Source organism: Rhipicephalus microplus, chromosome 10 (assembly GCF_043290135.1).
Source record: "Rhipicephalus microplus isolate Deutch F79 chromosome 10, USDA_Rmic, whole genome shotgun sequence".
Classification (NCBI taxonomy): domain Eukaryota; kingdom Metazoa; phylum Arthropoda; class Arachnida; order Ixodida; family Ixodidae; genus Rhipicephalus; species Rhipicephalus microplus.
The window spans coordinates 13,660,261-13,672,049 of record NC_134709.1 but is presented as its reverse complement, the minus strand read 5'-3'; the positions used below and the strand labels follow the sequence as shown (position 1 = coordinate 13,672,049).

The 11,789-nt window shown below is 45.1% G+C and overlaps 1 protein-coding gene across 1 annotated transcript; it reads right to left on the bottom strand.

Annotated features, from left to right (window-relative positions):
- Positions 1–6,552: 6,552 nt before the first annotated feature.
- LOC119180752 (nucleoredoxin-like protein 2) lies at positions 6,553–10,678 on the bottom strand. Its single transcript, XM_075875074.1, has 3 exons — positions 10,422–10,678; positions 7,529–7,632; positions 6,553–6,860 (listed from the first exon to the last, which is right to left on the bottom strand). The coding sequence occupies exons 1-3, from the start codon at positions 10,671–10,673 to the stop codon at positions 6,719–6,721; spliced, it is 498 nt and encodes a 165-aa protein (XP_075731189.1). The 5' UTR covers positions 10,674–10,678; the 3' UTR covers positions 6,553–6,718.
- Between the last annotated feature and the right edge of the window lie 1,111 nt (positions 10,679–11,789).

Here is an 11,789-nt window from a genome sequence, read left to right as displayed (position 1 = left end):
GTCGCCACAGCGGCTCGTTGGTTACAGTTCTCGGCTTTAACTAATGCAGCTGCCAAAACAAGGGTTGGGTCTATTTAATAATTTATCACGCACGTTATTCGTCCGAACGGAGTGGTATCGCCAAGCATCATGGGTGCATCTACCTGAAACGGAGCTACAGCTGCCCGACTTCAACAGACATTCTGCAAGCTCACTTACATCAGTGTATAGTAAACATTCAACTCGTTCGGTAAAGACACGTGTAGCTTAAGCCAGATTCACACGCGAGGATGAAATACCGCTGCTCCACGGACCGAATAACCGCGTTACTAGTTTAATCCGGTGCAGCAGCGGGCACGTCGCATGCACACAGCCGGAGCTACGCTCACGGAATTCTCGTGCATATTGGGCCCTGGTCCAGAGGGTTAGGTTAGCAAGTGTCACCAATGGGGTCCCCGAATAAGGACTTTACCCACTATGAAGCCTCTAAAGGGCTGCACCTCTCCTCTTTTTTTTTTTTTCAATAAATGTTTTCACTCACCCACTCGCGCATACTCTCGACTCTTATGCTTGTGCAGCGCGCTTGTTCCGCCTTTAATTTCTGTACGTGGAGCTATGTGAGACGGGACGCAGCTGACACCAGCAAGATATTCGTATTTCCTTCAATTCATGTGTTGTGACTTCGCGTTTTTGAACGCGTGAGAAAGTCCCGCCTTTTCCATGCGCCTCAAATGCTAAGCGGCGCCTGCGTCTATACGTATACATAAAACGCTGATGGTGCGCCCCCGTCACTTTCCACATCGTTACGAGACGCGCGCCAAAAGGGACTACTTCGCGTAGGCTGCCTGCTGCCTAGCTAGAGTATCCTAGTATAGTGCCAATCCTAGCCATGCCAATCCGACCAATGCTGACACATTTGACGCTTAATTCTCTCAATCGAGAGCAGACGACCGTCAAACGGAGGAATCGAAATAGCGGCGACACATTTCCATCCGTGCCGCTAGCGGGGGAGAGCGGTTGAAGCAAGGACGGCATGTTTCGATGACGCGAACGTCACGTGATGCGCCGTCCTCCGTTACTTTGTGTGAATCCACCTTTAAGTATTACTTAGTGTTAATTTTGCATTGTACTGACTTATAACACAGAGGGACAACCATGTTTTTTTCCTTTTTCTGCACGTTCGTGATTGTTGAGCTGCAAAAACTGAATATATACCTTTAGTGCTGACCTTTGGCACTATTTTGCCATCTCCATGCTATTGTTGGGTGAGCTATCCTAACGTGAGGAACATTTAAAAAAATATACACGGAGTAACTGTAAAAAGACTCCGTATTTGACTTAGATGATAGGCTTTCGGTGCGAATGATTACCAGAAATGCTGCAGAAGTCGGCGGTCTCACCAGAACAATTATGGAGGTATACCAGAATAAAGTGGTTGATCATTGAGTGCTTTAGTCGACTCCGTTCGCGGTCATTTCCTACTTCTAAAGTGTTCCTGTAAGACCCACGGGACGGCTTTCTGTTCTCCCATAGTAGAGAACGTCGTACTCTAAATCGTTAACAAAATTTTCTACACACATTTCTTCCACGGCAACATTTGGTGTTGAGTGCCGTTTCACACTCATCAAGTGTGTGATTACTATGGGAGAGCATAAAGCCGTCCCGTAGGCGAGTACCAAGTACTCTAAATCGTTAACCCTTTTTTTCCTAAACACATGGCTTTCAGCTCTCCCATAGTAGAGTACCTCGTACTACGTGCGACGTATAGCTGCCACTTAGAAATAATAAAAGTTCTTGTTTAAGCATATACAATGTTTGTCACGTCTTTGATGATGTAGTGGGCGATATTCGCGCTCGGTGCACGGTTTAGCGAGGAAATACTCCAGCATTTCTCCCCGCTCCTCATCAATCACTCCGTCGATATGCTGCGATAGTTTTTTTTTCTAAACACACTTTTTAACACAACAACCTACAAACTACGTAATAATAGTGCAGTGGAACACAACTATGTCAAAATCGGGAAAGTCGAATTACCCTTTATATCAAACTATTTTCGAACACACCCATGCATATCGTTCACGTATACGACATAGTAAAAAAAAAAGCCGGAACAATTCAGGTGTTACGAACGTTAGGCACTGCGAAACATCCCAAGAAGTTTGCTTTCTGTCGCAGATCTTTGGCTTTTCCTTTCTACATAGGATCTTTCCGCGAGCGTTTGGGAAAGTCGGGGCTGTGATTAGGAGGGTGAAAAACACCATTTTTTCACCATACCGGGTGAAAAACACCCATTGCCATCGGGTGATATTCACACAGTTTCCAATAAATACACTAGAGCGAACTCTGTTGCTAGTGGCTACAGAAGCTGCGACACAGGGTTATTCAGCCAGCATGGGAACTATAGGTAGTGCACGGATTTGCCTAATCTTCGCACTTTCGGCTCCATTTGGCTTCGCTTGACTTGGACTTGCTTTGTCACGAGACGACAGTCAGCCAAGGCCTACGTTTCACCACTTCTTAGGTTCACCAATCCAAATCGACTCGCGAAGTTCGAAATGGTTGCTTCTTTTGTTTCAAAATAAGATGAAAACACAGCGATAAACAATGTCACGGGTGCGTCCGAAGCACGCAAGCACGAGTACTAGGCAAATCCATATACTATCCATCATTGGTCGCTGAACAATGGCAGCGCGAGAGTCTTCCTTTGTAAGTTAATTTGAGGAAGCTCTATTGTGACTTCTATACTACGATGCCTCATGTGTCACGGCCGTCGCCCGACAAGGCTAGGTTAGGTTAGGGGACTCTGAAGCAGTGATTGTTAAGCCAACATGTTATCGATGGGTAGTACTCAAATTTGTCTAGTCTTCGTGCTTGCCGGCTTCGAAGACACTCGTGGTTTTTGTTTATTGATGTGTTTTGCTTTTGTTTCGAATGAACGAAGCAATTGTGAACTTCGTCACCCAGTTTGCATTGGTGACACTAAAGGTTAAGTTGGTTCTCGTCTAGTGGCAAAGCCGCTCAGAACCACGGGAAGCCAAATGGAGCCGCAAGAACGAAGATTATAAAATTTTGTGCACCACCCCCGTTTCACATGCTCGCTGAAGGACCGTACGTTGTAGCTCCCATACAAACTAACGCCAGAGTTCTCTCTAGTGGATTCATGGAAAACTATGGTGTGATTAGGAGGGTGCCACGCTTAGCTGATAGAAACCAGCGCTTGCCATCGCGTGATTTTTCCCGTGATTCCTCGTTCGTAAGCCTCCCATGATTTCAAAGAGTACACCGATTTTCTTAAATCTGGTTAGTTTTCGAGAAAGAAAAACTTCGTATACTTGCAGGTTTCTCAGCAACCGTTATTGACGTTACCTTCGACTCAAGCCGCGATTCAAGCGTGAGCGATGCAGCTGCCGAAGAAGCACGGCTGATGTCAAGGGCAACGGAACAGTTCGAAGCTAGGAGCATCAACAAGACGACGGCGTGAAGGAGATCTAGCCACGTTCGCGATAACGAGATCCAAGAGGCGCGCTGAATAGCTGTTACAGCAATACACGGGAGCTGCGACGCCACGAAACGACAACAGTCGCAAGACGTCGACACGAGCGGTGCACCGCAATCTACATACGATAAAGAAGTCCCACGCCTTATTCCGTACTCCATACTGAAAAGATTGTGACAAGCCTTCTCCCCGATACCTCTTCGATCACGGCAGGTCACGTGAACGTTTCACCATGGCAGCAGAAGATTGTATATCGAACGAATACGTTTTTTCGTAACACTGGCTCACCCCCTTACGCAACACTTCTAACCAAATGAGGCCGTCCGAACTTTTGCAAGGAAGCTTTGCAGATCAAACGCAGCATACCACCCACCGGAACGTAGTTATTGCTACTTTGCTCGTGGGTGGCTATTCTCTATTCAAGCCTTCCTGGCCATTCACTACAGTTAACACAAGTATGACCAAGACTGTAAAGGCACCATAACCCAACGCAATTCGTGGACGCAATTCAATGATACGAGCTGGCGTTGACTTTCACCATTTCTTCCCTCAGATATTATATCCGCTGTGCGCGAGTTCATAGCAAGCCCATAGATTTGTTGATACTTGCCGAGTCAAGGCTTTGTGAACACACGCCCGATTCTTTTGACAACTCTCTGCTTATTGGTTTCCTTTAGCGTGGCTTACATATTGAACGATATCGATTACAGATGGTAGTGGTTTGAGTTTTATATATGGTGAAATGAATAACGGTGACCTTTGTCCAAGCGTAGGTTGGCGTGATGGTTCATGCAGTGACGTAGCAGAAATGTGTTTTGGGGAGGTCACCTCCTCGACCTGAAGTGGAGGGCACTCAAGTGCGTGGGAGGTCGAGCCTCTGTATCCCGCAGCAGAATTATTTCGACAGGGCTACGTGTGCGGTGTGCCATCATCTAGATACACCACAAGTTTGGCAGTACAGTAATTTCATATTCAGTTGTACACTTGGAATCTTCATTTATGGCCTATAATCAATGCGAAAACTTATCCTGTCGAAACAATCTAATTTATTTTATGAACGGTAGTCATCACAAGTGCTATGAATAGTTAAGGTGCAATGGCTTTTCACACACAATATTTATGGCCCTTTTTCTGCCATTAAAAAAAGCAGTGTATGATTCAGGAACGTGGGTTTCGTTCAGGAAGCTGCATGAGCGAGAACGGGGTTTCCTTGAAGAAACCCGTCAAATGCCGGGCAAGCACTAAAGAAAAATCAAATCTGTGTTTGACAATTTTGTCGTTCTTGCTAACAGTCAGCATTAAACACTTTTACAGTGCATAAGCTTACTTGACTAGGCATTGCGAACATAATTTGCCTACAGGCTGCTATTGTGAAATGAGAGACACTTGTTTGCAAATGAGGGGTACTCTGACAGTTTCAATATGTCTATCCGCACAGAATAGGCACTCATTGCTGGTGTCATCATGTATATATTTGTCACAGTCTTCTTCAGTTTCTTACGAAAGTGACCTACCTGCACATGTCGAGCCCAGGTCCGCTGACCGTTAAGCAGAAGTGGTTACGACAAATTTTTGCCGACAGGGCTTCATCAAATGTGAGGCTCACGGGACGGCTTATGCTTAGTACAGTACGAAGTACTCTAAATCGTTAACTCCTTCTTTTAAATTGAATTTTGTCAAATTATGAAATGCTAAAACGTTTTACAACACCCCGTTTTCGAAGCACCGTATGTACATACAATGTTTGGAAACACCATGGCATGCGCTCTTGTTGTACTTCGGTGCGCGTTAAATTTCAGTTAGATAATTATGAGCGAAATTCCCGCAAGCTAATTGGCTAAACGATGAAGGAGAATAATAGCTTTTAGGAAATCGTTTGTAACGTTTTAGCTAATGGACCGGGATTCCCACTACAAAAAGACATTCGAGAAACACAGCCTACCCTATGCTTCAAGTTCAGCACGAGTGGCACACTCAGTGCTTTATTTCAGATGCATATAAGCTTTTTTACACCGAAAAAAAAAATGACCATATTAAATATTATGTCGGGTTTTAAATGCCGAAATAAAGATGCGATGAATATGACCACATTAACGTAAACATCTAAAAGACGTAAAGGATTTATTTCCACAAAATCACGTGGTATTACAAACTAACCCACAGTACGGTCGCTCTTCTACAAAAGTCATTATTTAGAGAGTTGGAAACCAGTCCACGCTGTACAGATTAGCACATTTCTACACGTAATCAAAGGCCCCATGGACCTCTACACAATGCTCTCCACAATGTCCCTTTGGAGAAAAACTAGGATCGCATCGATATACGGCAGTAGGCTGCAAGCTTATAACGATTCAACCATTAAACCACACGAATGAGCTTTTGTAAAGACTGCTTAGTCATCGGCGACCAGCCAAGGACCATAGCGAAGGGCCCAGGACTGTGCGAACTCAAAGCATCCTAGAAGAAGGACACTTCTCGTAAGATTTTTTTTTCGAAATATAACGTTCATGTTGTTGTATGGCCGGAAATAAAAGAAATTCTGAAATATTTTCGAGAATCTGTCATCAAATCCCACTTTATCCAGTCATTTCACTAATTAAGAAACAGCTTTCTTTTTCGTAAAAATGTTATCATTTTTAAAGAAACTTTATAGTTCTCATACCACATTCACAGGCATTAAAGTAAGCAATAAAGAAAGCAATGATACCAGGCCCACCCCAGTGTTATATTTCATTGTGAAGACTAGTTGTTCATCATTGCCACACTAACTTTAAATCGCTCTCACGATGCACGAGTGCAAAGAATTCTAGGCCCCAAACAGTCACATCAGCGACAACACTCGGTATCATGACGTGGCGCCCTTCGGCTAACACTGGCTTGTCAAATGAATTAAAGACGCACAACAAGACGAGGACAGAAACACAAAGGACGGTCATAGCAACTGTGTATCTGATGTGTGTGTGTTCTTTTTGTAGGTGTCAGACTGGGAGATTTGTATATATTGAACGTGCCATACCAACGCGCACAAGCTACCAAAATTTTCTACGACTGGCCATAACACAATAAAGCACAATAGATAACTATCAAATAAGTACGTTTATTATACCTGAATAACAAGTGGTTGATCTGTTGCCCCTAATCAGAACAATGTTACACAATGCTCCACAAACTAAGCAAATAGCGTTCGAAATAGTAACGGGCTTCACGGAGGGCGTCACATCTAAGAGCACGTCCGATGACGTCTTAGTGGCTGAGCCAATCGCGAAACGCCTGCACTCCGCGCTCCTGGACCATCTTCTTGCCGTTGGGGCAGACGACGGTGCCATCGGGTGTCATCACCAGCAGAGTGGGTACGCCGGCCACCTTGAAGCGCTCTGTAAGTTCGCTGAATACATCACGGAACAAAAACAAAGGTCGATATACAGATATGTTCCTAATAGGCTCAACTTCAGCGCTTTGATAAAACTCACATCTATTTAATATCGCAACTGGATGCTAATTGAGCAAATGATATGGTTAAAAACTAATTCGAACTAGATGGATCGAAAACGGTATATAGGTGACGTCCATACAAGCGTCATGAAACGCCCCGAATCCACCATCAGTGGCGTTGGCATGAACATAAGTGATGCAAAAACCACCGTGGCATGGTGACGTCACCGTGGGAAGTCGTCATGCAACGACGCCACATGAGGGTCAGTACATGGACGGCGAAAAAATATAGAACATATTGTTTACCTTCAAGTTGCCTCAAGTGATTCTTAGTCACCCTGCGAGTCTATTCTATTTAGTTTAGTCTTGCGAAGGCGCATTGCGAACTTTGCCGATAATCTAACCATACTTTGCCCAACATTAGCCGATACTTGCCAATATTTATCCATAATTTAAACGTGCCTCATACGCCAACGTCGCGAACCATAAAAGCGGGGGCACACATGCTTCCGCGTAGAACACGAGAGCTCTGTGACATAACAGTTTTGTGGGTGACAAGTCAGAACGGGTGTATTGCGATTCACTGAACTTGACCTGGCCCATTCCTCGAGCGGCACTCACCCGTGGAGCGGATCGTCGAAAGGCAGAGCGTACCAGTCGCCGTGGGAGGCGCGCATGTAGTTGAGCATGTCCTGCTCGTTCCGGTCGGCCGAGATGAACACGACCTAGCCCCAAGAGGGGCGAGTAAACCAGTAAGACCATTAATATAGCTATCACGCAGAAACTGACGCTGTATGGTAAACAAATTCCTGGTTAACGACCCCTCATTAGGCGCGCACATAAAGTAAGGGGCGGGGAATTGGACCCTTTACTTCAGGCATCTAATACCTTCGTCACATAGACAAGCTAATCGCGGTTACCACAAACCATTGTTAACCACGTTGAACGACGGTGTTACACAGCGCAAAAGCATCCTCGGTTAAGTCGCCTATAGCCCATCCTTCATAGACGCCGCTATTTTCTCGGTTAACCACCTGGCTGAGGCTGTCAAGCTCGGTTGACAACGTCCGCGATTTCATGTACCGTGTAACATAGGCGAACTTCGGTTAGACGTAACCTCGGTCACGTTAACCGCAGTTTATGCTGCCTGTGTAAAAAGGGTGCAAGAAGGCGCCGATTATATACATACATATATATACATACATATATACATACATATATATATATACATACACACACACATACATATATACATACACACACATACATATATATATATATATATATATATATATATATATATATATATATATATATATATATATATATATATATATATATATATATATATATATATATATATATATATATCGTTGGGCAGTCAGACCTGCCCCGAAATGGTTCATGGTGCAAGGTATGGTATGGTGTGAATAACTTCATGAAGGTCCTGAGGATCAGTCAAGACTCATGTTGGCTGCTTCCACGCCGGGACAGAGAGGCCAAGCCCCTCGACCGCCACACGAGCCCTGTGGACAGCCCTGAGTTGGACCGCCAGCACGTCAGTGTCTACCACCACTGTTCACCGTGAGAAGCTTCACTGGTCAATGCCGAGCAGCGCCAGAGCATGTGGTCAAATACGAGTAGGCCCCCGCACTTACTACAACAGGTCGAAGCCCCGCTGACCAGAGTAATTTTATTCACGACGACCGGATTATGATACGTCTGCGTCTGCAGGAGTCTTAATGTAACCGCCTGTAGCCTGTTGAGTCGAGAATGTGGCAAGGCGAATTCTCTGCGCCCTAAGTAATAATGTTTGGTTATCTCGCTGTACCTTAACAGCAGGTCCATAATCTCAAGAGCAGAAGACTCAACCGCCTCAGGGATTGCACGGCCCACTAATCTTCGTGCCTCCTCGTGGGCCACCTCGTTGAGGTTACGCGGGGCTCCCTCCGCTGACCCCATGTGCGCCGCAAACCAAGTGATTGTATGCGTAGTTATGTCCTTACCCTGCAGCAGTCTGTAAGCCGGTTCTGTAACAACTCCGCTCGAAAAGGCTTTAGTCGCAGAACGAGAGTCACCAAGAATGAACGAAGACTAAGGCGATAGGCACCTGCCGGGCCATGAAGCTTTTTTTTTGTGTGATAAGAGCGGTCGAAGACCGTTGAGATTGTCTTTCAAAAGTGGTTTTCTCTCCACCTTTGGCGTTAATGCGGGGGAAGAATGCAGGTTGTTGTGAGCAGCTGTTTCATTTACTGTTTCACTGTATCACTTTTTTTGTTGTTGACTGCGAGTCTTATTTTCAGATTTGTCCAAAAGTGGTTGGAAGGTGGGGGGGGGGGGATGCGCTGCTGTGGAAGTTGGATCACACAATGGTGGACCCTGCACACGTCTGTGATGCCAAGGGAAACTGTTAGGAGGGAGTATCGAGAGGCAAGAAGCTCGAGACCGACGGAACAGGTGATAGTTATAGCGCGAGAACACAACGACGACACAGGGACAAGAAGGACACGAAAGACACGAGGGAGGTGCAGTGATGAATTGTGTCGTTTTATTCTCGCGCTATAACTATCGTCATGCCATACCAACTAGCCCAAGCTGCCACACTTTACATTTATGTCCCACTTCGTGCGTGCAACATTTCTGCGTGTGATGTTGAATTTGATGGGAGGTAATTGGTACTATAGTCGGTGAGGACCTGAGAATGAGTGCAAGCTGTTGCTGTCCCACCCAAAGCCGTTGCTGCCTCACGCCCACGAAACTTTAATAGATACCAGATACAATTACACTTGTTTAGAACAAATCGTTAACAGTTTAGGGTACTATATACGACTTACTACGAGATCGCAGTGACCCATTTTTATGATGTCAAGCTCATTTCACGTGTTACATAGGTTTGAATGTCTCAAGTGGGACTTTTACATTTAGACACGTTCGTGCCTCTGGTTTTATGTCTAGGGCTTGAACCTGACAAATTTCAGCGACGATGCGGACATCAATGCTCAACCAAGCGTGTGTTTTAGGAGCAACTACGCAATTTTAAGTGAGCATATAATTTTCATTTACATTATCATTTGCATTACAGCAACGACGAACCTTTCATTTTAAATGTGTGACGGCTGCATTATTCGACGGAGGTGGAAACGCTGTAGGCCCGTGTGCTCAGATTTGGGTGCACGTTAAAGAACCCCAGGTGGTCGAAATTTCCGGAACCCTTCATTACGGAGTTTCTCGTAATCATAAGGTCGTTTTCGGACGTTGAACACCACAAATCCATCAAGCAATTCATTTTAAATGCGCGTATAATTTACAAGCTCTTAGTTACAACGAAAACCGTTCATCACGGCTACCTTGCGCAGATGAATGCCAGGCCCACTGTAACTTTTTTTTGGGGGGTGGGGGGTGGGGGGTGGGGTGGAACTTGAAGTGTTTTTTTCTTTGCTTAAGTTATACCCTACTGCCCTACTGGAAAATACCAATAGCGTACGGGGTGCCTATAAGCACGCTTCACATATACCTCAATCGGCAGGTTGTCCTCCCTGGCGTCCTTGTAGACGTTCGCCAGGACGGGTGTGAACATGCGGCACGGCGGACACCACTGGGCGGCGAAGTACAGGCAGATCAGCTGCTTGTCGCGGAGCACCGTGTCGGCCGGAAACGATTTATGGCCCTTCTTGATGAACGACTTGCCCTTGAATATGTCGGACATGGCGTCCAGTAGATCTCGGGCTGCTTGTCCTGATGCTGTGCCACTGGCTACACGGACCATCAACAGCCAAGCTGCGGTCGGGAGTGGCTCGGGCAGCCGGGAGGTGCAGTGATAAATTCGGATGATGATGATGATGGTGATGATGGTGATGGTGATGATGATGATGATGACCTAAATGCATGACTCACACCCACTCTAGAATATTGGCCAAGAAGCGAGTAATATATACAAGGGATCGCATAATACTCTTAAATCTACTGAAATAAAAAAATGGCCAGAAGAAAAAAAATTATTAATCGAGAGGTTTGCAATCAAAACCATCTTAATTCGACGAGGAATCTTTTTACAGCAAAACAGATATCCCGGTGACAATGACCTAATGAGGAGGCTCCTAATGAGGGAATATTAAAAATAATAAAATTCAATTTGCTTGAATTAAAAGCCGCTACAATATTGGTTTTCCTGAGTAACTTAAAGCGACTACACAATAAAACATAATGTTCGATTGTTTCACTCTTGTTACACAATGACCGATGAAGGGGAGGAGCCAGACCAGCTCTATGCATGAAGTAATTCAATTTTTGAACTCCGCAGCGTAGTTGCGTAAAACAAATTTCATTTAAACGTCCGTCCCTATCTCTTATTCTCTTTCTCTGTTTCTTTGGATCACATAGTGTAGTGATACATCCTGCTTCCTTCCTCCATGCTAAGATTTGTGTCTTCATCCACGTCCTTAGCAGAGCAACACTTCAGTTACTACAGATAACAACGACGATACTGAGTGCATATGCTGGTAAGAACAAAATGTGGCAACGTAAAGTGACAAGTAGCCTCAATAAAAGATCAGGTTGCCATATCAGGAAGGGCTGATCACCAATAGGCCAGTGATCAAGAAAGCATTATTCGACTACGACGCCTGCGGACATGCACGGGACCAGTGCACTTTCAAGGGCCGCAGTTTTGTACTGTTGCAAGGCGTGTTTCTTCGCGTGCAGATCCACCGCTGTAATTAAAATGTGCAACAACGACGTCACATGTTCTTTTTGTGCAACATTGTCCTTGAGCACGAGAACAAACTGTCCCCACAGGTGAATGCAAAACATCACCCTACAGTGTGAACGATCCCCCCCCCCTTCTTGTTTGTTCACATAGCCTTACTGTTTATTTAAGTTTAAT